The sequence below is a fragment of the Rhineura floridana genome, chromosome 11 (genome assembly GCF_030035675.1).
Source record: "Rhineura floridana isolate rRhiFlo1 chromosome 11, rRhiFlo1.hap2, whole genome shotgun sequence".
Lineage (NCBI taxonomy): Eukaryota > Metazoa > Chordata > Lepidosauria > Squamata > Rhineuridae > Rhineura > Rhineura floridana.
In genome coordinates this window covers 1,767,348-1,792,790 of record NC_084490.1, presented here as the reverse complement: position 1 = coordinate 1,792,790, position 25,443 = coordinate 1,767,348, and the positions used below count along the sequence as shown (strand labels likewise).

The window sequence follows — 25,443 nt, the reverse complement described above, 5'->3', positions numbered from 1 at the left end:
CAACAACAAGAACCACCCCATACCACCAGAACTCCTGTGGCCACCCTCCTCCTTGCTACAAAACTGTTATCTTAAAAATTAATAAGGTTTTGCCCTCCTCATTTTCAGAAGTTCAGGGTTTTTTGGCCTGTGAATGAAGGGCCTGTCAGAACTGGGGAGCCACCACTGAGGAGAATATCTCTCTGTGCCCTTCTTATTTTATCTTAGAAGGCACCACCATAGAGGACAGAGGAAAAAAAATAGTCCCTAAACTACGTAAGAGTTCAAACAGGGCTTGGGGTGTGTGTGACTTTGGTTACAAGTGAGTGAAAGACCCTCTGCATATGGTCAGAAACACCCTCATATTTATTATTCCACATGCCCCAGGCCTAGCCCCTGGCATTAGTTGAAAGCTTTTAAAATTCTCATTCAAACTATTTAGGACACCATAATTATACTTTGGGTAGCTGTGATGTTATTGACATATATTGGGGCACCCTGCTTTGGGGACATTGTTCCTAGCTCAGTTTTATTTTGGGGAGAAAATCTGAGAAATGTACTGTTTTACAGCTAACAGAGGCTTCCCTTTCTCTGAGGAGATATAGTTAGTTTAAAGGCCACATGATTCTTATATCCTTTTCATATAATCTTAGAGTTGGAAGGGGCCTGTAAGGCCATCAAGTCCAACCCTTGCTCAATGCAGGAATCCAAATTAAAGCATACTTGACAGGTGGCTGTCTAGCTGTCTCTTGAAGGCCTCCAGTGTTGGAGAGCCCACCACCTCCCTAGGTAATTGGTTCCATTGTCATACTGCTCAGGAAGTTTTTCCTGATGTTCAGTTTTCCCTCTTTCATTCTCTCTTTTGGGGGTGGGGTTGGTTATAAAGTTTACTAAACATGGAAATTGCTAGAGTTACCTCATACCTTATATATGTCTTTCTTCTGAAGTTGAATAGTGCCTCTTCAACAGGCCTTAAACTATAACCCTTAAAGACAAGAATGTGAATTAACTAATGTGTAGAAATAACTTTAGGCTATGAGTGAGTAACACCGTGGGGAACAATTAAATCAAACTCTGCAGGAGGCAAGCACAACCTCTCTGAAGGCAACTGCAAAATCTTGCATTGAAATAATCTTGTTATACAAGCCTCATTTTGCAGCTTTGTATTTCTGGGCTGGAAGAGTGCTTTAAGATAATCAAATGCTTGTTTATCATTCTTCCACCAGTAAGTACTCAGATTAGCTCACAAACAAAGCCAACCCCCCCTTAACAAAGAAAACTACAGTATTAAAAGCACGAAAGCGAACAGCTATTAAAAACTGTAGCTAGTATAGCCAGCAACAGCAATAAAGCTAATTTTTAAAAGCTTGTTTGAATGAACATGTTTTCAATTTCTCTCTGAAAGACAACAGAGAGAGTGTCAGGCGAATCATCACAGGGAAAGCATTCCAAAGTGCTAACCCCACAAGTGAGTAGGCTGCTGTGCTTGTCTTTTGTGCTCATTTCCTTGACTACTTGTGATTATGTCACAGAAAGCAGGGCCTGCAAGGCAGTTCTTCAAACTGAAAGGTTGATATGGGAGCAGATGGTCCTTATGATAATGGGGGCCAAGACCATTTATGGCTGGGATTCCCAACATGGTACCTGTGGCTGTGTGTGAGTACCAGGGTGCCCCCAGACATTGCCCTTGATTTCCATCAAGGTCTTGCTCTCCCTCTCTTCTAAAAAAAGATGTTTTAAAAATAAATAGATATTTTTACCAAGAGCAGGGCTGGTAAACAAAGTTGAGGCATCCAGCCACCCTACTCTTTGCCCCTCAGAATGCCTCTGGGTGGGTGCTTTGACTGTTTTTTGTTTGTTTGGCTGCTTGGAGTGATGGCAGCGACTTTTTATTTTGTTTGGTTTGAGGGGGTTAGCTAGGTTTTTTTTTACTGTGGCCTGTTTTTGTACGTGTGTTTTTTGTTTGGGGGGCAGGTATCTCTGTTTTGCTTTTTGGTTTTCCTGAGAATTGGTAGTTTTTCTTCTGTGAAATGGGTATATTATGTGGTGCATGACTGTTTGTTAGATTCTGAATGTGCCCCTCCTGACCCCAAAAAGGCTGGGGGGTCCTGGTTTAAGGCTTTAAATTTGCCATCTAGCAACATTAACCCGGAAAATGGAGTGGTAATAAAGAGCTAAAGAGAATGATTTCAGATGAATATGCTGTGATCATTGGGGACCAGTGGGATCATTGGGATCTGACTGCTGCTTTTTTGGACCAGTTGATGTTTCCAGACTGCTTTAAAAGCAGCCCCACTGGCAATGCTATCTAGGGGACTATGTTTACTATGCAGGGTATGGTATTGTTGTTAACATTTGCTTATCTCTTGGCAGGAAGAAGGTTGCCTTACCGATGCAGAATTTGAGGAGATTGTCCAGAGTGTGCTTCAGAAGCCTTTGCAGGAGTGTATGGGTATGCTGACAGGGGATAGGGGGGAGAGATAGATGTACAGAAAGAGGTTGGTGTAACATAAACATGGCCACTAAAATCTGAAGTATTCCTCCCACCCCCATCCCAAGCTTTTCTTAATTTTAGTTGGGTTTACCATACAGTTCCCTTGAGGTGCAGGGATGTAACGCATGAGCATTGTAGTCATCCAGAAAGCCCCCTGAATGGCCCCTCCCCACAGCAGCAGCAACATAATATTGTCCACAGAAAACAGGAATAAAGGAGGCTAGAGATGGAGAGTTGAAACTGGCTCACCTCACTTGGCTTTCCCTGGATGCCACTTCAGCTCTTGGGGACATGTTTTGCCTTGCGCCATAAAGACTGCCATGAGTTGTGATACCTGCAGCCCTACTACACCCACTTACCTGGAAATAAGTCTCACTGAACTCAGTGGGACTTACTTCTGAGAAGACAGGTGGGATTGCGCTATTAATGGTTTCAACTCTGGAAGTCTGTCAGCTTTTGAAGATAACATTTGGGAGTTGGTGGTGATTATCACACTCAAACCAACATTAAACCATTTTCACTGTTTAAATTTTATGAACTTTTAATCTTGTGGGGCGTAGCTATTTAAAGCTGTTTCATTTTTATTTCCCAAAGACTCTGAGAAGCAGAGAACTACTTCGACAGAGCCTACTGACTCAGAAGCAGGTCTGAGAAGGTGAGTTCTGTGACTCTGTTTCTGTGGGGCTGGCTTTTCAGATTCAATGCTGAAGGTGGATCACTCTTCACGTTCTCAGTGACACTCTTAAACCATTTGTCACATGAAGAGAAGCAAACCATTTCTATAATATGTATTATTATTATTTTTTTTACCCCACCCTTTTTCCAAAGCTGGAACTCAGGACGGCTTACAAATAAAAAATGAAAACATATAATAAAAACATACAAAAACCTGCATTTAAAATTGAATTAAACTATATACAACATTAAAACATTTAAACATACACTTAAAATGGTTAAAACAGTTTAAAGATAGTGCAATTAAGGCAGTAAAACAATACCGCACACTTCTTAAACGCTATCCTTAAACATGTATAGTCTGCATTATTAGCTTGTGCTTAGCTACTGCAGAGGATCTAACCAGGAGCCAAAGTGATGTGAGTGAACAGATGCTAAAGCAGGGGTGGGGGACCTTTTTTGGCCCGTGGACCGCATTCCCTTCTCGTCAGCCTCCTGGGGGCCACATGACAGTGCTGGACAGGGCCAGAGGCAAAAGTGGGCAGAGCACTAAATGTGACTTTTACCTTTGTACAATAGGTTAGTTTCTTCACACTCATCCATCCCTCTCTCTCCTCCACACAGTCAAGCAAGAGGCATTATCAGAGTTCAAGGACACTTTCCAGCCACGCAAAAGCACTCAAAGATGGTGTATGGCAGGGCTGGTGAGGGGTGTGGCTGGGGAAGGGATATAACCTGGAGAGGATCCTGAGGGCCAGACAGAAAGGCCCGAGGGCTGCATTTGCCTTCCCACCCCCTGAGGCCTGACATTTCCTAACCCTGCCCTAACGGGTGGACAGAACTTTATTTAGTCAGTCTTATATAATATAAACTAACCAAAAAGGCTCAGCAAAGCAATGATTGAAGAACAAATAATTAACAGTTTAATAATTGTAGAGAACTGAAGGGTGGACAGAACTTAAGTGGTAGTTCACACCTGCTTGATTTCTTTTTCAGGCCTGTTTTCCTCCCATCTTTCATGTGGTGCAGTAACAAAGGCTTCCCTCTGTCAGCTTAACCTACCTGACAGGGACTTTGTAAACCAGGTTTATCAAGCCTTTTTCCTAGTAAGGCTTCTGTGCCTTTAGCAGCTTTGTGACAAGCAGGAATTCAGCAGGTGAAGGAGTTTGCAACGTGCAGATGTGCTGATAGGGAAGAAGCTTTGCCTACCAAATGTCTGCTGTTTGTGCTACTGTGAAAGGCATAGGAGCTGTGCCAGAAAAAGATGGTTGGCAACCTGAGTTGTGAGGATGAAAGAGACAAGAAATGTATTGTGATTTCTGTGCTAAAAGGTGACATAGAAATGATGATGAGCTTCATGTGACATAACATGGGAAGCTGGGAGCTTGGGTGTGGCTGTCTTGAGAGTACAAGGGATGGGATCCTGTTGCCAGAGGGAAGAAATGTGAAGGAGACAGAAAATAAACCCTGGTGTAGTTGTATTTCTGTGAAGGTGCATCTCTCCTAGCCAGCAGGGCCGTTTGGAGTTGTGGTCAAAAACACCTGGAGGGCACTATGTTGGGGAAGGCTGATCTAGGTTAATAAATCATAGATATCTATGAGCAATTTGACTCACATGATGGTGAGAATGCTCTGATCCTCTATCAGTATCCATCAGAGAGCCAGTATGATACAGAGGTTAAAATGTTGCACAAGATCTGGGTGACCGGGGTTCAAATCTCCACCCTAGGTGACCTTGGGTCAGTCACTGACTCTCAGCCTAACCTACCTAACAGGGTTGCTGCGGGGATTAAATGAGGAGGGAGAGAACCATGTACGCCAACTTGAGCTCCTTGGAGAAAAAGTGGGATATAAATGCAATAAATCATAAGAACTAGTTCAGTTTTTTGGAGTATTCTATCTACTGTCTTCACATGAGGCATGTGTGAATGTTACTCACTGAAGGGCAGAATGAGGAAGAAATGACTGAGTGTGCATTGCTATCAGTGAGGGATCTTCATTCATACTTATGAACCAATGTAAACAACAGCTGATTTAAACCTCAGTTGTGAAAATGCCCTGAGGCTATGTACATGCCATACATTTAAAGCACATTTCCCCAGCCAAAGAATACTGTGAGCTCTGTGAGGAGTAAACTACAGTTCCCAGAATTCCCACCCACCCAAAAATGTCTACATACTCTGTCAACATTAATTAGGAAAACAACTCAGCAATCTGCAGGCATGTAAAAAAACACTTTTTGGCCTCAGGGTGGTGCCCAAGTACAGGCAATGTTTAAGGCAGACGTTAGATCGCTCAGTTCTTCCCATGCAAGCTCCTTAGGCTTCTTTTTTTAAAACCCAGCTGCAATGGAGGGATTTTGAGTGGAGAAATGGCAGAGGGAAGGTGGGCTGCTTAACCCATTCTGCACCCATCATTTCTCAGTTCCAAGTACACTCCCCAGGCAAATTCCTCTCTGCATCCAGGAGTTTAAAATGCAGGTAAACGTGCCTTTTAAATCCACATGGAAGGCAATTACTGCAGAGAAACAGTGGCAGGGAAAGAATTCAATGACCACGCACATACACATACACACATCCCTCCTGCAAGCTTTTCTTAAAAAAAACCAAAACATTGGGGCTCTTGCACGTAAGATGTAGCTGGCTGCTTAAGGCAGGACAGAAAGAAGGCCCCTTATGTTTCTTTCTTTTTCTCTGTGTGATGGGAAGTTTAGGGAGCTTTTACACAGGATCGGTTTCACTTGGAGGTGAAGGAGAATGGAAGCTGATACATGCCACAGACCTACAGTCCCCCCAAACCCATAGTGGTGGTTTCTTCCTGAAAAAGGGCCTGGGGAAGAAATTCAATTCAGTCTGCATTTAAAGGCAAACTGACCTAATTCACACTTTCTGAAACAACATAAAAACCAAAATACAACCATCCTTCAAAATGTATGCCTTCTCCAAATGTTGCAGTGCCTTTCTCCAGTCAAGTAATGTGCTGGGCTCCTGCTGGGAGGAAGGGCAGGATATAAATGTAAAAATAAGTAAGTAAGTAAATAAATAAAGATGCATATATTAAGGTATTAGTGTAATTAACATACAAATGCATTGTATTTGGGGAAATTGTTTTGCAAAATTGTGTACATTAGGCAAAATTGCATACAAAAATATGTATATTAAGGGAAATTTGCACTAAAATGCTGATGAATTTTCACAAGGACTTTAAAAAAATTCACAGACTAATGTGGAAATGTGGAGAATTGAACTTAACACTTGAAAAACAAGAATCTGAGATTTGCCCATTCCTCCTGAAAACAGCTCAGCATGGCTTGTCTTAAAGTCCCCAAGAAGACTAGTTTTCATTATTCCACCCAACAGGAATGGGCCTCAGCTGGGTGTTTGTGCTGTTTCTCTCAGGGGGGCTTTGGAGGTCTCTCCAGCTGCAGAGGATGATGTCTTTGGAAAGAAAAGTGAGATGATGCTTTTAGAAGTGGATGAGAAGCGACAATTGCACGAAAAGGAGCACAGAAAACTTTATGTGAATAAGGACAGAAAGAAGAAAAGTAAGTCTCTTGCATGCACAACCAGAGAGCAACACACACCAGGGATAAACCTACATTGATATGAATAGGGGCTGTGTGAAGTGAGTGCAACGCTATTGATCATGGGCTGAATAGGGGGTGGGGGGGAAGTGTGGCAAGGGAAAGTGACACCGGCACACTCTAGCCAGAGGGGCCTCAGCATTGTGTAGGGCAGAGTGGAGAAGATCCACATTATTGCCAGTGTTTCAAAACAAGTTGCTGCTGTTGACTGCTAGACAGCATATAGTTTCCTCCTCCAGTCATCGGTTGCCACCCCACCACTCTCCTGGTGTTTTTATAAAGAGGCAAACACACATACAACTTGTTTTTCTTTGTCTCCTGGCAGATGAGAAATCAGAAGGAGACAATGGAGGGCGTAAGGAAAACCGGAAAGGAGCGCCCAAGAAAAAAGTTCAGGGCAACGCCCACGTCCTCCTTGACCAAGAGGAAATGCAGGAGGAGGAGGCCAACGGAGGAAGTAGCTGCAGTGAGCTGAACCCTCCCTGCTGCTCTAAAGGGTTTTTAGGGAGGGTGGGCATCAGAGTCCTTTTAGATGAAATCAGTCAGACTGGCTTGAGAGCTCCAGTGGGCTGCACTGCTGTAGTTTTTGTGGATGGTCCCTGGGGGGAAGCCCTCAACTTCTGGTGCGGATTAAAGCAATCTCCAATAGAATGGGAGCTGACTGGCCCCACAACTAAAAAATAAAAACAAAGCCAAAACAAAGTGAAATACATGACAGAAATGTTACCAGGGGAGTTCTTGTGGTCTGTCCTTTGGGAGGCTGCTGTAAGGCCCCATCTTTAACCCACAGTGTTGCTGATACTAGTGCTGTGGAAGGATTGAGTGAGGGAATTCTGTTAATTAAGAAAAGGCAACCAAGGGTGGACTTGTGGCACCATAAAGACCAACCGATGTATTGTGGCAGTAGCTTTCTTGGACTAGATGCATGCATCAGATGCATGGTACTGGGAGATGTATAGATTGACGGGCATGTGGGGTTGGGGGCAGAGATCTATACCTGAAATACAAGAGGCACAGTCTGTGAGGATCCTATGTAAACCTTAAATGTATATAAGATAAGGAAAATGACTATTTGCAGCAACATAGGTGATATTAACATAACTAGTGCTTTGCTGTGTTGATGTAACACCTGTAGTGTGAGAGAAAATTAATGTCCTGGATTTCAGATCTAAATAAACAAAATCAAACTTAATTATAAATTAATTCAGCTGTTTCGTCCTGAAATCTCCCATTAAACGTCTGTTGTTGAATAATAATTTGGCCAGCCCCAGAGCATCTTAGCAGATTCAAGGCCTCTCCCCCCCACTGGTTTCTGAATGTTGCCACTTTGGATGTCAAATTTCACTTAGTTTATTTTTTTACATGGAGGCTGTTTGTCCTATTTACAGAAAAAGCATAGATGTTGGTCCACAGGAAAGAAACAAAATCCAAAGTAGGGCAATAATCTTTTTAGTACCAACCAAAATGTCACAAAATAGTGAACACTTTCGAGTTCTCCAGAACCCTTCATCAGGCTGGATGTTGAGGAAAACCAGATGGAGGCAGGGAGAAAGTTGGCATTATATTTATTATGGCTTTAACATCATACCAGTGCTTTCTCTCTCTCTCTCTCTCTCTCTCTCTCTCCCTCCCTATCCTCCCCAGTTTTCCTTAATATCCAGATGTACTGGATACTTGGAGACGTTGTTGTCCTATGTAGACAGGAAAAAGGCATTGTTGGCAGGCAACAAAATCCATCACATTGTAAAATGAGTAGGTGAATGAGCCCTAGGTGTTATGGCTGATGTTCAGCAAGGACAGGCCTACCATGCAAGGCAGAGAGAGGGAAGTGCCATTGACCAATATGGGCTGTAGATCATGGTTGATATGCTGGAGTGGTTTTAGCTAGGAGCTATACATAATAGCAAGTGAAGTTCTGCCACTTCCTCTTCTGTGGCTGTTTTGGGTACACCTGCAGCATTCCACATTTCACAATCCCTGAGCACAATCCCTGGCTTGTGGAAGATCCAAGGAACAGCCATAGATTGACCCACAGCTACAGAGTCTTAAAAGTCTAATCTTCTCAGAAGATAGGAGCACACATCTTCACATAATATGGCTATAAGTCATGTTAGAAAAGATTACTTTAATCCTCTCTGATAGAAGTATCTGTGCACTCAGACCAAATCTGAGTGAGGGTCATCTACTCCACTACACAAGATCATTCCTATGTGCAGCTCCATCGTGGCCTGATTTCCCCTTATTGTTACCCTAGGCTGGTGCATGGCATGGGTCCAATGCTCTTATCCAACCTGTGAGAAGTGGAGGCAGCTCAGCAGTGACATAGACCCATCAGTTCTGCCTGAGTACTGGACCTGTAGTCAGAACCCAGGTAAAACAAACGGCAAAGGTACACTTTTTGTTGCAGGGGCTGATAAACATTTGGTGGCCTCAGTTAAATAAGAAAATTATCTGTAGTAGACCAAAATCAGGACTACTTTTTGGAGGAGAGGCAAGATATAAATTTAATAAATAAATAATAATACCCCTAACTGTTGTGGAACCCATGTACCAAGGGATCCTGTGGCACTCCAGGTGTTTTGGACTGCAACTCCCATCTGGTCTAGCCAGCATGGTAAATAGTCAGGGAAGACAGGAGCTGTAGTCCATAAACATCTGGAAGACCACAGGTTCTCCATCCCTGGTGTAGACGAAGTGGTGAAAGCTACCCTGATTTTGGTGCCAGTATAAAATCTGGGCTGTGTACACACCATACATGTAAAGCAAATGGCTTCACCCAAAGAATCCTGAGAATTGTAGTTTGTTGTAGGGTGTTGGGAATTGTAGTCCTGTGAGGGGTAAACTACAAATCCCAGCATTCTTTGGGGAAAGCCATGTACTTTAAATGCATGATGTGTATGCAGCCTTAGTTAACTCTTGTTTGTGAATATTAAAAGGATTTCAGAGATTGAGAAGGTTATGGGTCAACCAGATCAGTTTCTTGATCTGTGACATGTTCCTTCTCCAATGCCTTCTTTAAAAATTATTTTAAAGCACCATAGCAAAGAGGTCTTTTTCCTGAGCTATGGTTAGTGGTAGAGCACACACTTTAAATGGCATCTCCAGTTAAAAAGAACCAGGTAGCAGCCAGAGAAGGAAATCAGTGCCTGAGACATTAGAGAGCGGCTGCCTGTCAGGACAGATCAGCCTCCGTCAGCCTGGTGCCCTCCAGATGTTTTGGACTGCAATTCCCATCAGCCCCAGCTGATCTGATCTGGACCAAGTTGATGAAGTCTGGAGAAGACAATACTGAGGCAGGTGGACCACTGATCATGTGACTATAAGGAACATGGGAAGCTGCCTTATACCGAGTCAGACCATTGATCCATTTAGCTCAGTGTTGTCTGCACTGACTGGCAGCAGCTCTCTAGGGTTTCAGGCAGAAAGTCTCTCCCAGCACTAGCTGGGGATGCCGGGGATTGAACTTGGGACCTTCTGCATGCAAAGCAGATGCTCTATTGCTGAGCTGCATCCCTTCCCCAAAGCACTAGCAGCCTATGTGCTAGATCTATCCTTTCAAAATAAGAGAGATTATGCCTTCTGGGAGACTTAGTACCTCTTCCAAGCCCTGAAATGGATTGCTTCTAGTGCCTTCTCTATGACTTACTTGTTTCAGTGCTATCACCGTGCATTGTGCCTTAGGCAGCAACACAAAAGGAAGGGTCCCTGCCTCCAAGGGGGAAGGAAATGTTTTTATTTCCAGTTACACAGACTTCCCAACTTATTTTTCAGTTGTGTATTTATTATCTGTTGCAGATCTTCAGTACAACAGCTGCAACATTCCTGAGGAAACATGGTCAGGGTCTGAAAACGAGGTGGTCTATGCTGTTTATATTCCTGGGTCAATTGTGTGGGCCAAACAATATGGATATCCATGGTAGGGAAAAAACAAATCTATGTTGGCTTCTAGATGGGGACCTAATACTGAAAAGAATGTTCATTACATCTGATTTTCCAAACACTTTGTTTTTAACATCTCATATTCCATGGATTAAAGAGGGAGGCATATATACTGGCATTTTGATGCCAATGATGTCCCGTGGATACTGCAAAAAACCTGCATGCATGGCAGGCTCCCATCCCACAATATACATCTGTCCATAAATACTTTTGGTCATATTACAGCTGTCCACCACTGCCCTTAACAAAGGCAGAGATCCGCCTTGTCATGACATGGATATAAGTCCCACTGAAACAAATGAGAAAGACTTTAAAGTGACAAACTGGAAAGAGAACCATAGATACAGCAAGATTTTTTTTTAATCAGGCTGCAGCGATATTGGGCAGTGTCATGGGAAGTGTTGACTGTGTGTGTAGCACTGTGCTAAACAAATGAGTTTTCTGTCACCAGCTGTCAGAATCAGGCTCGGCGCACAAAGCAATTGTCCCAGCACTACTTGTAACCACACACACAGACACGAACACACACACACATGCAAAAATACACTTGACTTAGGTCTCCTAGAGTAATTTGTTTTCTGTAAAAAAAACCCCAGTTCTGCTCTGCTGTACTCAAATCTATAACTCCTAAAAACAATTGCAGTTTGATCCTTGCAGTCTTTTCAACTGCTGAACCTCCTTGAAATGCTTAACCAAAATACCCAAGCTTTCTTAACACCCTTGCCATTATAGCAGCTGCAGTCTTTTGATGGAAAACTGGCCAAGAATGGGGCCTCTAATCCACAAAAGGGGGAATTCCCCAGGAACACTCCTCTTTATATGTTGCATGTCACTTAGATGTCCACCATATAACTGGGCTTTATGGAAGAGCCATTTCAGGCACCGATCCTGAAGCAAGATGGGTTAATTGTGTTTGGCCTTCTGGGAACTGCTTTGATTTTTAAAACCCTCAGGTTGAGGGCAGAGATACAGCTGTGTTTTTTGCACAGAGCTTAACATGTTATTGGCACTGCTGCTGTAGCGGCTGGCAGCAGAGGGATTTTGGCCAAAGCTTTTGAAAATTTCAAGCTTATAACAATTGCTTCCACACAAGAGCTTTTTAGTGCTGCTGAGGCATTGCTTTTCTACAGTTTGTTGGAAGCAGAATTAAAACAGATGTTTCACCCAGTCACTTAATATAGTGCTGTGTTACCTAGAAATGCTGTATCCCATTGCCAAGATCCTCCTAGATTTTTTACTCTAATACATGCTGTTCAGCAAATGGTCCCAGCCACATTTACTACATTCTGCCTTTTAAAAAAAATGCTTCCTGATAAGCACAAGTGGAGAGCTACACATATATATCTGCCTTTTCTTTCAGGAAGTTCAAGGTGGCATACATGGTTCCTGCACACACAGTTTTATCTTCACAACAATCATGAACGGCAGGTTAGGTTCAGAGATAGTAACTGGACAAAGACGATTTGAATCTCAGGGCTTATCCACACGGGAGCCTAACTTTGTAGTAAAGACGCTGTTTTTACAGTTGTAATACATTTTCAAGGTCCACACTTCTTGCTCAATGGTAGCTTCCAATCTGTTGTTTTCCATTCACACAAGTAGGCATTCCTCTGGGAAGGATTAGTGTCGCTGTTTCTTTGTGGCCCTGCCCTCTAATTTTACATGTTTACTCCCTCTGGTTAGGGAGAGTGCCTCCGTGTGCAATTGACAAGAAAAAATGAAACACTAGACCTGCCCTCCCCTTCTCCATTGTCCAAGCCTGAGTGAAAGGTGGATGGGGGGGGAGGTGAGTGAGTGAAAGGTAAAGTAGGCAGTGGCTGAAGCAACTTTTGCTGGTGGCAGAGAGGTAGGGAGTGGGTGATGGAGCATAAGAGCCCACCCATTAAAAAAACATTGAAGCAAAGCACCTACAAGGAAGAGTGCAGTGCAGCTGAGACGGTTTTTCCTTTTCACATTATCAGTGGATTGGGTTAATATGGATTTAAAGGGGAAACTGGGTGATAGCTTCTGCTGGCCTGCAACGTCATGTGAACCATGCAAATTACAAGGGGATTCAAGTAGCACCAGACACAGACTAAATTGCCATGTGGATGAGCCCCCAGTCTTCCCAGCTGAAGTCCTCCTTCCTCTCATCCTTTTTTCCTCATGGGTCATATCTTTTTAAACTGTTAAGCCTGAGGATTGTCGTACTGTTTTTGTAAGCCACTTTGGGAGCCTTTTTGCCTAAAAAGTAGGTGTATAAATGCTTAAAATACATAAATAATAGTCTGACATCCTAACGGCTAATTGCTCTTTGAATAGCCTCTCTTTTCATTGTCCCAACATTGATTTTTAGCTAGCAAAAGGAAAATAATAAAGCCAGTAATCAAAGCCTTCTCACTCGCTGCCTGAAACTCGCATTGGAGCAATTAAGAAAGGCTATTGAGAAGGGGCGGTTCATCACGAATCCCCTAACTACGCTCATTAGGAAGCAATAACACAAGCTGAACTTGCAAATAGGAAGTGTTTAATGAAAGGCACAATAGCCCTGAAAAGCCTCCATAAGTGCTTTACCCACACTGGACAGAGAGACACTGCAATTGTATTTTTTTGCAAAAACAAACACAACACACTACATATCAGGTCTGTGAAAACATAGGACAACACAGAAAAATACAACAGCTGATGACACTGTTGTCTAGATGCTCCATACAAAGTATGTGAGCAAAGGATGCCAATTGCAGGTAGGTGGACTAGTGTGGAAGCAACCAGTGTATCCTACCATCTCTGTGTGTTGATGCTAGCCCTATGCAGGTGTGAAGGGAAAGTAGGGAAACAGTTGCTGGTCCTGCCCACTCTCTGTGTTGGGAGCTGCTACCTTCCATGTACTAGAGGGAAAATGTTTGCAGTAGTGAGACTGCTGTACTTACGAAGGCTCCCCACACAATTTAGAGCCCTGGGATCCTGCAGGATTCTAAGTCACACGAACATAAAAACATAAGAAGAGCCTGCTGGATCAGGCCAGTGGCCCATCTAGTCCAGCAACCAGATCCCCATGGGAAGTCCGCAAGCAGGACCTGAGTGCCAGAGCACTCTCCCCTCCTGTCGTTTCCCTCAGCTAGTATTCAGAAGCATACTGCCTCTGACTATGGAGGCAGAGCATAGCCATCAATCATGGTTAGTAGCCATTAATAGCCTTATCCTCCCTGAATTTGTCTAATCCTCTTTTAAATCCATCCAAGTTGGTTGCCATCACTGCCTCCTGTGGGAGTGAATTCTATAGATTTACTATGCACTGCGTGAAGAAGTACTTTATTTTGTCTGTCCTGAATCTTCCAGCATTCAGCTTCACAGGATGCTGCTGAGTTCTAATGTTATGAGAAAGGAAGAGCTGCCATGGCGAATGCAGCAGGCTCCCCACTTCAGATGTTTGCCCTCAATGCATGGAGAGTGATAGGTTCAGGCAAGGAGCTGTAATGGAGGGGGCAGGTCTAGAAAATGTGGTCTTGCTCTTCCTCAGGCAGTTCAGTGTGAGAAATTAAAGACCAATTAGGGCTACTATGTCAAAGGATTCTAAAAAGTTGGTGAGTCACAATCAGCATGGCTTGATTGTTCCTTAGAAGGCTTGTTCTTCTACAATATACAATCTTTATGGTTAACAATTCAAGCATTCAAAATATTTTCTACTAATTTACTTTGAGACAGAAATTGATCTTGCATACCCTGTCTTCCAATCCTTAAGGAAGGATACTGATTTTAATAGTTAACATTTGTTAGTTGAAAGATTAACAGTTTGGCATTTGAGGTTTTCAAAATATTTTGGGTCAAATGTGTCATGTGGAAGAGTGTTTATTTTTATATTTACGGGGCTTCAAAATATATACCAATACTTGGGTGGAAAAGCAGTTAACAGAAGCAAGGGTTGGCTGGGTGGTGCATTCACAATAGCGTTTTTTGCTTTTTCTCAACTGTGTGTTTGTAGGTGGCCTGGGATCATAGAGGCTGATCCAGACATTGGAGAGTATTTCCTGTTTTCTTCCCCAACAGATTCACTACCTGTTAAGTATTATGTATATTTGTTTGATATCATGCTTGCATGTTTTATATATATGATAACTGACATGCTCCATTTCCTTTCCTGTTTCAGTCAAAATACCATGTGACCTTTTTTGGCAGCTGTGTGACCCGGGCTTGGATCTCTGTCTCCATGCTGAGGAACTTTGGTGAACACGATGTGGAGGGAAATGGTGTGGTAAGGGGCTGTTACTAATGGTGGCTTATCCACAAAAGATGGTGATCCAGGCATACCAGGAGGATGTGGGTATGAGCAAAGAGAGCCCAATGAATGGGAGATGCCTTTTGAAAGTGAACGTGGATCGGGAAAACCTTACAAATAAAGGTTGAGAAAAGTGAAGGCAGAGGGCACTTTCAGAATGTTGTTATTTTTGCAGGTGGAATTCAATTGCAGCAAATTCAGGCTCATCACTCTTGCGCAAGAAATCTGCTTCTCCCCCCCAGAATTGGACTTTTTGTAGACAGGAAAATGCAATGGAAAGTGTGAGATGATAGTTGCTCGACACATCATTGTATAACCTCCCAGCAAGCAAATCAGGTTGAATGCTCAATAAGCAGGTTGTCTGGAAGCAACCACAGTCTGCTGGCTGAGTTGGGGGGGGCAGCAGACTGTTAAGGCAGGCTTCTTATGCACAGAGGAGAACTGGCAGTTGTGCTGTGGGGTGCCGCAGGGTACCATCTTGTCCCCGATGCTGGTTAACATCTATATGAAGCCCTTGGGAGTGATCATCAGGAGATTTGGGGCAAGGTGTTAGCAGTACGCTGATGATACCCTGCTGAATTTCTCTGTAACATCTGAATCGGGAAAGGCCATGCAAGCCCTGGATCGCTGCCTGGACTTGGTGGTGGGCTGGATGAGGGCCAATAAACTGTTTGAATCCTAGCAAGACAGAGACGCTGTGGGTTGGTGGTTCCCAGTTCAGATAATTGGTCAATTGCCTGCTTTGGATGGGGTTGTACTCCTCTGAAAGGGCAGGTTCATAGTCTGGGGGTGCTCCTGAATCCATCTCTGTTGCTAGAGGCCCAGATGACCTCAGTGGCTAGGAGTGCCTTTTATCAGCTTTGGCTGGTAAGACAGCTGCAGCTGTTTCCAGACCAGGATACCTGACCACTGTTATCCATGCACTGGTAACCTCCATGCTGGATTACTGTAATGCGCTGTATGTGGGGCTGCCCTTGAGGTTGGTCCAGAAGCTACAGCTGGTGCAAAATGTGGCAGAGCGACTGCTCACTGGGACAGGGTATTGCCAACATGTTACCCTGCTGCTGAAAGAATTGCACTGGCTGCCCATTAGCTGCTGGGTGAAGTTCAAGGTATAAAGCTCTATGCAGCTTGGGACCAGGATACCTGAAGGATATATACCTTATATACCCAGGTGATCACTGCACTCTGCAGATGAGGGCCTCCTGCAGATACCATCTTATCAGGAGGTCCGTTCCACACAACATAGGAAGCAGACGTTTAATGTAGTGGCACCTACTCTTTGGAATTCCATCCCCTTAAATATTAGACAGGCGTCATCTCTGTTATCTTTTCAGTGCCTACTGAAGACCATCCTCCTTCAACAAACCTTTTAAGTAGAGACCTTATCCCAGTCTGCGTCTGTATTGGAATGACTTTTTAAGATGTTTTTAAAAGCTTTTTAAAAAAATATGTTTTTAAAGATGTTTTATCTTAACAAGTTTTTAAAGATGTTTTGTTTTATTATATTTTAAAATCTGTTTTTATTATATTTGTTTGCTGCCCTGGGCTCCTACTGGGAGGAAGGGTGGGATAGAAATTTAATAAATAAATAAATAGATAAATAAATAACGTAGAGGCTGCCACAGAGAATGCCCTCTCCCAGCTTGCCACCCCTTGAACTTCCAAGGATGGGACAATTATAGAGAGGGCTCCCTCCTCTAATCTTAACACTTGAGAAGGTCTGTAGAAAAGGAGGTGGTCTTTCAGATATTCAGGGCCTAAGTCATTTAGGGCTTTAAATGTCAATGTGAACACCTTGAATTGTGCCTGGAAACAAGCTGGAAAACAACACAGCGGTTTTATAACAGGAGCTATATGAGTTTTTAATGGAACCTCAGCCAATACTCTGGCTGCTACACTTTGAACCCAGTTGTTCTTACATGGTGTAAAACACAGATCTGCCACTGTGATATCTACTTTGGCCCTGAGAATGTTGAGAATTCCTGCAGAGTTTCCTAAACCCTCCTTAGAAATAGTTTCCAGCAGGGCTGTGGAGTCGGAGTCGTGGAGTCGGAGTTGGGAGCAATTTCGGGTGCAGTCGGAGTCAGTAGAAATGTACCAACTCTGACTCCGGCTTCAAAATAAATTTTGATTGACAATTTTTTTAAAATATAAATTCAAAATGTCAAAGAAGCTTCCCATGAAGTCAGTTGTATTTGAGCATTTCACCATAACTCAAGATGGAAAACAGCTCATATTCAGGCAGCGATAAAAATGCTCCTACGAGAGCTTCCAATTTAAAAAGACATTTACAGCGCTTTCCAGGGCTGTGCAGTCGGAAGCAATTTTGGGTGGAGTCGGAGTCGGACAGTAGAAAAATAGAGTCAGAGTCAACGGTTTGGCATACCGACTCCACAGCCCTGGTTTCCAGTTGTCCATGGGCAGGACCTAGGATTGTTCAACTTATACACCTTTGCTGTTGTGTAGAGGCCAAAAGATGGCCATTTTTATTTGGGGACTGGATGTACTGAAAGAAGCAGTGCACTCTCTCTCACACACACACACTTCCCCCACACACTCCCTCTCTTTGAGCTATGATCTGTATTTTCTTATTCAGGCCAAGCTGAAGAGCAAAGGTGACAAGAAGAATTTTGAAGCTGCTCTGAAGATGGCAAATGAAGCAGAGCAAATAAACATTCAGGTGTGACGGAGGGGGCAGGTTCCAAGCCCCCAAAATGTAGTCCAGGTTGCTTTTTCTTTGGAATAATTGCATATTTTGTTCTCGCATTTTTTACAGGCAATGTCACTAGCAGATCATTGCAGCCCAGTATTTTCTGTGTTGTCTTGTATTTTCTTGGACATGATCTGTCACAATTTTTGTGTATAATGACATGAAAATGTTATTGGTTGATTTTGAATACTAATATCCCATTTTATAGCCTAAAAAAAGCTCACAAAGCAACTTAAAATAGATTCTCACAATGATGATCCCATTCAAATATTTATCAGGAGCAGAAGTAATATGATGTTGCTGGGGGGGGGCGGATTATTCATGTTGCATGTCCTGCCATCATACTTGATCTTCCCTGGTGTGGTCCTTCAGCCTCTGCCTACTAGACTGCAGTGCCCACCGGGGACCTGTGAGGCACGGAAGTAGTGCTAAGCAGTTGGAGTTCACTTTAATTGCAGTCCCACATGTAGCAAACTTTACTGAGGGTCTTTAGAGCCACTGATTATTAAAAAGAATTAATTTCCCATTATTACTTTCTTTTGGGGGAATTAATGATACATTGCTCCTTAATTAGTCAGTTTCTGTTGCCTGCAGTGACTAATATGGGGGAGGGGGGACTTCCTTTCCTTATTATTTGTCCCCTTTTCTGTTATCACTAGCAAGCAACCTGCAGCATGTTGAGCATTTGGGTAGCAACTTAGCAAGCACTGTTGATGCTGCACAGCCTCCATTCACTTCTGTGAGCCTTGCGCGAGGGTGCCTGTGCAAAGCCCATTTTGAATGAAGGGAGGAGGTGCAATACCATTGCTTGCCAGGTCACACCCTTATCTAGTTGTTGTTTTTTATTAACTTTTAGAATCCCCTGATGAGCCTTTTATTTTCTCACCTATAATCTGCCATGGTACAAAAATGTGCAACCATGCAAGGGCAATGGCTGCTAATATTTTAAATGGGGAAGTGGTCCAGACTCCTCTGTTGCATGAGGGGAAGTGGGACACCCAGCCCCACTGTTGGTTATCTTAACATTATCCTTGGATAACATCCTTGTACAGCAGGGGCTGTAATTTTGCCCTGGGCCTCGTTTACTGGTCTACCCTCCATGCATTCACTGCTGTCTTAATCCAGTCCAACCCAGATTCAACAGTGAGGAAGCAATCTGTGAATTCAATTGCTTGCATATATGTATGGGGAGGAAGATCCTGGTTTAAGAAAAATGGGGCTTCAATTGAGCAAGGCTGAGCCCAGGGCTGTGTACACACTCCCATTTACTCTGCATCCAGTTTGCTCCCACTTCTGGTTTGTGAAGCTGTGTACACACAGTGTTAGCCATGATCCACAACTGTCTTGTAATTTCTTGAGAAATACTTGTAATTTCTTGAGAAATACACCAAACCAGCTTCGATCCAATTTGAAAACTTAACCCATATGAAGCAACCCATATCCCCTCTTGATTCATGGGTGTGGACAGACAGCAGGCGACTTGGAAATGCATCCAACTGTACTGATGTGTACGATGACATGAAGTGCAAATGCAATTTGAAACACGGGGGGTGGGGGCAGAACAACCTTGCTGCGTTTTAAGCCAGTACTTCGTTTAGCCAGGACTAGTTTATAACACCAAGGCTCTGCTTTGGAATCTGTGGCATAAAAGGAGAGTGCCTTTGAGGTTGTGCAGAGAGCCCATTCTTTGAGTTGCTATCAATCTGGAACTAGTGCAAAGACCTCCAGGGCAAAAGGCATGATGCCCAGGCAGTCAGGAGCACCCCCAACCTTCCTCTTGTGAAATTAGGCACTGTGGCCTGCCCCAGCATGTCAGCACCTTCTTTTCTCTTTCACTGCACCAGGAGAGAATAAGGATATTTGGATTCCACAGCCGATTTGGTGGGACAGAGTCACCTGAAGACCACAAAGACCACAAAGGTAGTTTGGCGTGCCAGATGGGATCAGAAATCTGAATGTTGTCGGAGAAGTTGAAAGGCAAGCTCCCCACCCAAGAGATGCCTCACTCACAGCCTCTTCCTTTCTTTTTGCATTGTAGATCATGTGGCTGTTACCTGTAAGCCTCCTGCCAAGAGGATTCAAAAACCAAGTGGTGGGAATAAAAACACAGCAACATCAAACAAGAGTCAAGAAAAGGTTGGCTCAGCAAGGGTTTTCAGCTCTCCCTTTTCACAGCCTGGCCACTGCCAAAGGGCCTTTCCTCCCATGTTATCCTAACAATTGTGAGGAAGGCACTTAAGTAGATGATGTCAGATGGGTGAAGTGTCAGTGGGTCTGCCATGCTCTTTCTTTTTCCATTAACAAACAGTATCTTTTCCCTAGCTTCTTCCTGAGACATCAGGGATGAAACTGGATGAAGATTTCAAAAGAGAAACCAGCATAAAAGGTGAGGTGTCACCATCTCCAGCAGCTTCAGGCTCAGGCCTCCCAGCTATGCTCCATGACCATGAGTGTCAGCAAGCATCATCCACAGGCAGGATCAACTAGGGCCCCCTCCAGACTGTTCTTTTTTGGGGGGGGGGTTGCATTATGTCATTGATGATTGTGATGATGATAATGCATTAGTAGTGGATTTATACTGGCCCATCCACACATCATTTGCTTTATTTGTTCTGTGATGCTTCTCCAGAGTAATTACATTATTGCTGTCTGGAAGGGCACTCTTGTGTTCTAGCGCAACAAAAGTTGGACAACAACAAAAACTCAGAATATCTGTGTTATGAAAAGTTACAGGATTTCAAAAGGAAGTTACAGGACATGCACCAATTGCAAACAGAGTTGTATGACTGCCCCAAAATATTTGCAGGCGCAAATAGTATTGAAAGTAGGATAATATATTAGTACCCTGATACCATTATGAGCAAAAATTATCATGAATGCTCAATAAACAGGATGTCCAGAAGAACCCAAGTAAGTGTTAAAATTTGGCATGTATGAGAAAAGAAGAAAAATATATATCCAACTTGCTCACACAGGGAGGAAAACCAGTAAGTTATCAGCTGAGGGTACCCCCCCTTTGTCAAAGAAGAGCAGAAAAGAATCAGCACCCCCCAAAGCTCCTGCTGTGCCAAAAGGATCTAGCAAAGCAAGGAAATATCAGGATGACCCAAAAGGTAAGAGAGAAGTCCCTGGTCTGTATGGGAGAAGCCCATAATGTTTACTGCCAGAGATATACAAGTGGACCCAGAAATAGCCTTTTCTAAATCACAACTGGGAGTAGAATCCCGTTGTGAAGCCTTTTTGTTGTTAATGTATCATTATTTAAATTTTTATTTAGCATCAGTCAACAAAGGACCATTTTCCTCTGGTGACTGGGGTTGGTCAGCAGCACCCCTTAAACATAGGAGAGGATATGGCTGTCCCCATGCAGGATTAACATTTGTTCTTTTAGAGAGAGACCATCACTGGGTTCTGTGTTCCTCCCAAGGTTTTAGGAACTCATTTGCTGTGGCACAAGATAAGAATCCCAAAGCTGCACAGCTCAGTTCGTGCACAGGCAGCAGCAGCACTAACTTAGTGCCCGCCAGTTATCAAAGAAAGAAAGACAGTATGAGCACGGCTGAAAACTCCCCCATGGAAGGAGGCAAACCGATTTTGAATAGGGGTGTTGTGGTGGGTCTTGAGGAAGCAAACGAAGCCATGGCATTGGAGAAAGAAGAGGAGGAAGCCTTCAGCAGCCAGGAGATGGTTGTCTTTGCTGAGGAGAAGAATTACTCTTCTGAAGACTTTTCCTTGACCTTGTTTGAAGAGTAGCCTTTCCCGGCTCCAAGTGTAAAGGATGGATTGTTTCTTTATCTAGATGAATCATCCCCAACTTGGTACCCTGCAGATGTTTTGGACGACAACTCCCATCAGCCTCAACCAGCCCAACTGTACAAAACATCTGGAGGACACCAGTTGGAAATAGCAGCTTAACAACAGATGGACGTGAGGTTGAGAACATTTATAAGGATAAATAGTGTTTGATAAAAGAAATGTAGCAAAGGATGTAGTGGAAAAGGCTGTTACAGTTTCAATTCTTGAGTTTAATCCACCTAGGAAGTTGGTGACAGCTTGTTTTTAAACATGGCTGTGAAATTTCCTCTTTCCCCGGTCGTTGATTAAACAGGCAACTGGAAGTATAGCCATAAACAAGACAAGGAAAGTAAATTTTTGGTGGTTGTTTTTCTCCAGTTTGTAAACTGACAAACATCTTGTCTATATTCAACTTTCCCCCCAAATTGTTTATAATTATAATTCAGCAAAATTCTTATTAAAGTCTAGTTTTGGATTTAACTGGGAGTCCTCTGTGTACTTCAGTTTTACCAGCATCACAGTTGCTAGAAGCATGACTGCATATTTGTGCGAACCTTTAAAATGTGAAAGGCTTGGGGAAAGCAGACCCCCACACACACCCTACCCCACCCCAGAGGAATAGGTTAGAATCACTTATTCATACAAACATAGACTGTGGATTGATCGGCTATTGCCTTCAATTAAGGCACTAACACGTTTGTACCAGAAAACTTTGGTGATAACTTCTGAAGAGGATCAGCATGGCCCGATTAAAGTCTTCTTCCAGGTACAGTGACACACACAGTAGACCAGGGCTGTGGGACCTGCAGCTTTCCAGATGTTGCCAGACTACAACTCTTACCATTTTTCACCATTGGCCATGTTGTCAGGGGCTGATGGGAGCTGGAGTCCAACTGTGTTTGGCCACAGCTTTCCCATCCCTGCCAAAGACACTCAGCTTTAAAAGGATCTTGTTCTGTCACTTCTCATGCGATTTACTGAACAGCAGCTATTTAAGATGTTTATATCATCCATATATCTCCTTCAGATCCATTAACCCAGTAGTCTCCAGGCCTCATTCAAATGTGGTTCCTTAGAGTTAGCTGAGTTGCATCAAGGTATACTGAAGTGCATTGCATCATTGTTCCCTTAACTGCCAGAAGGTGGATTTGCTTCTTTAACCTTTCAAAGCAAAGGAATATTTTTGTTCAAGAGAGAGAAACCCGGAGTTTTGGACAGGGGAAGTGGGTAAGAAGAAAGTATAATTTCCTTGAGATACACATTTTCTTCCATTTTGCTGCCTTCTCATGTACATATTTCTAGATCCCTTTACTCCAAGAGCTCAGAGCAATGTGGTGGAGTGGTTAGAGCATTAGTCTAGGCTCAAGGAAACCTAGATTCACATCCCTGCTCAAGCCATGTAGCTTACTGATACCAGTTACCATCTCTCAGCCTACCTTGCAGGTTGAGGTGAAGATATAATGGGATGGGGGAGGACCATGAGCAGCTTGAGCTCCTGGGAGGAAGGGTGGGATAAAAAATTAATAAGAATACAATAGTAATAGCAAAAGCATCAGAATTTAATTTAAAAATAAAACCACCTAAACTGCTTGTTCAAAAAGGAATTTATCACTACACTGAATTCTCTATATTTACTGAACATCATTCTAGCTTGTGGTGAGGACAGGTTGAGAGGAACAATCAAGATGTTCGGCTGCAATCCAACATGTGTCTACTCAGAAGTAAGCTCCATTGGGTTCAATGGGACCTACTCCCAGGTAAGTGTGTGTTGAATTGCAGCTTTAATAGCTCCACATCTCTCTTTTATACCTTCACACTTGGGTGATGCTGGACCACATGCCAAGGTTCAGAACTATATCTTCCTCTAACTGTCACTTAACAGCTGACAGAAAGTTCCAGAACCCGGATGTGGCTTAGGACTTAGGTGAGTCAGGTACATGTAGTGGTAAGCCATAACTTCAACAGTTTTGCTGTGTAAGTAACTCCTCTATTTAATCTCCTTTCACCTAACAATAAGACCCCTGCTGGATCAGACCAAAGACCCTTCTAGTCTAGTATCATGGTCTCACAGTGGCCAACCAAGTGCCTGTGGGAAGTCGGAAAGCAGGACATGAGCACAATAGCATTCTCCCCACTTGTGATTCCCAGCAACTGCTATTCAGACATACTGCCTCTGAGAGTAGACCATTTTACTGCCTATCCACCTGGTCTGAAGAGATCCTTTTGAAGCTCTTCACAAACCCTTTTTGTTTCAACCACCCTGAACAATTTGGTATCATCAGCAAACATGGCTACCTCACTCTTCACCCCAACTCTAGATCATTTATGAACAAGTTAAAAAGGTCAGGTCCCAATACCAATTTTGGAGGGGCTCCTTCTACATCCCTCCATAGGAGAACTATCCCAATTTATTCCTGGTCTCTGCTTCCTATCACTATTAAAAAAGTGTGTATGATAAATAAACAATAAGTGAAAAAATAAATAAAACAACTCACTGTGATTAAAAAGACTTGCATGCAAAGTCCCAGGGCTAGAACTGGGGGAGGAGATAAAACTACTTAAAAAATACAGCAAGAGTAACTGAATGAAATTGCACACAAATACCAGCCGGGCCCTCAGACTGAAAGGGGGAGGAGGAAGAGGGAAGAGGGCTAACAGTGCAATATAAAACGACTGTGCCACAGACTCAAAACTAAAGAAATAAAGAAAAGGTATCAATCATCCTCACCACCCACCAAAAAGGACATGAAAATCAGAATGAAAATAAAGATGGTGGGGTGTCATATATTATTGTTGGTAGTTGGAAAGTGGTTGGTGGGGGTGGGGGTTAGGGAGCACCGAACTCTACGCATCCTGTACCAGAGAGACAGAATTTGCAAAAGAGCGAGGAGCATGTGAGACAAACAAGTATATTCCCATCAAATTCCCTCCCACAAGGATTGGGGAGGCGTGATAAATTAATTCCCTCTGACAAGGGGAATTGTGATTCCCAGCAACTGCCATTCAGACATACCGCCTGTCGTCATGGACCATCCCTCCCACTTGACCAAGGGTGTGTCCTGGAAGCTTGCTTTCTCTTTCTGCACACACACACAATGTATGTAGCAGAGATTTTTTTATGTGTGTGACTGAACTGACAAAGCACTCACATAGAGATTCCTCTTCACCTCAGGCAAGCCCCTAAATACCCAAGGCAGCCCCGATTTAACTCGGGGTTTGTAAGAAGATGCTGCACATCCCTAGTTTCTATTCCTCTTTGTTTCTGATAACCATCTTTGAAGTTTCTCCGTGTTCTTCCCTTTCCAGCTCACTCCCTTCTTCTGGTCATTTCCTTGCAAAAAAGAGAAATAAAAAGGATTTCAGATTATTTGAAAATGTCTCATAGAAATATCTTAAAGTATGGGAAACTAAGCCACTTGATTCATTTGCATAATTTTTGCTGATCAGAGCAGGATGTGGCTCTCCTCTTCACAGACCTTGGGTATTTGTTTTTGGGGCAGGTTACACAATGCACAGAATATAATTAAGATCTCCCCGTCCCCAAGTGCTAAATTTCCCCTATGGATTAGCTTATCAGTAGCTTTTAGTTAAATTGGCTGTGTGGCCTGGAGTGTTCCTGAATTGTGGTGTGGAATGACAGATGAATGGCAGGTGGGCGGATTGCGCCTTTTCCTCTTGGTGTGGCTTCCTCTGGAGTGGCCTCTTGCTTCGACGTGGCAGTCAGTGGCTTCTGGAGGAGACCGGCTAGATTTTGACCAGAGGAGGTGTTACTAGTTCTTGCAGTCTGAGCCATCCCTTTGTCTTTCTTGGCTGCCTCATGCCCTTGAAAGTTTCATCTGCAAGGCAGGGAGAGGAAGACGCAAACCTCAGCACTGAGGGAAGTGGCGTTTTGCCCAAGGTCACCCGTGACACAGACAGGAATAGAAAAATCCCCACTTCCTGGCTTCCAGTCCCACGCTTGCCACAGCTCATCAATAGGAAATTGGCATTGCATTCACCACTGATTTAAT

General features: G+C 43.4%; 1 protein-coding gene across 6 annotated transcripts in view; it reads left to right on the top strand.

Moving 5' to 3' along the window:
• ZCWPW1 (zinc finger CW-type and PWWP domain containing 1) overlaps nucleotides 1-21,913 on the top strand; it is a 38,479-nt gene extending 16,566 nt beyond the window's left edge. For 2 of the 6 annotated variants that reach the window (XM_061590516.1, XM_061590517.1), the window contains exons 4-18: nucleotides 1,385-1,447; nucleotides 2,353-2,431; nucleotides 3,068-3,128; nucleotides 6,508-6,692; nucleotides 7,057-7,197; nucleotides 8,986-9,102; nucleotides 10,527-10,647; nucleotides 14,632-14,707; nucleotides 14,797-14,901; nucleotides 17,525-17,608; nucleotides 19,483-19,558; nucleotides 19,677-19,774; nucleotides 19,961-20,024; nucleotides 20,614-20,751; nucleotides 21,066-21,913. In XM_061590516.1, coding sequence (XP_061446500.1) covers nucleotides 1,385-1,447; nucleotides 2,353-2,431; nucleotides 3,068-3,128; nucleotides 6,508-6,692; nucleotides 7,057-7,197; nucleotides 8,986-9,102; nucleotides 10,527-10,647; nucleotides 14,632-14,707; nucleotides 14,797-14,901; nucleotides 17,525-17,608; nucleotides 19,483-19,558; nucleotides 19,677-19,774; nucleotides 19,961-20,024; nucleotides 20,614-20,751; nucleotides 21,066-21,391 — 1,734 coding nt within the window. In that variant the 3' untranslated portion in view covers nucleotides 21,392-21,913. Of the gene's footprint in view, nucleotides 1-1,384; nucleotides 1,448-1,540; nucleotides 1,636-2,352; nucleotides 2,432-3,067; nucleotides 3,129-6,507; nucleotides 6,693-7,056; nucleotides 7,198-8,985; nucleotides 9,103-10,526; nucleotides 10,648-14,631; nucleotides 14,708-14,796; nucleotides 14,902-17,524; nucleotides 17,609-19,482; nucleotides 19,559-19,676; nucleotides 19,775-19,960; nucleotides 20,025-20,613; nucleotides 20,752-21,065 lie in introns of those variants that run through there. The other 4 variants (XM_061590519.1, XM_061590521.1, XM_061590518.1 and 1 more) reach the window with 3 other exon arrangements.
• The last annotated feature ends 3,530 nt before the right edge of the window (nucleotides 21,914-25,443 follow it).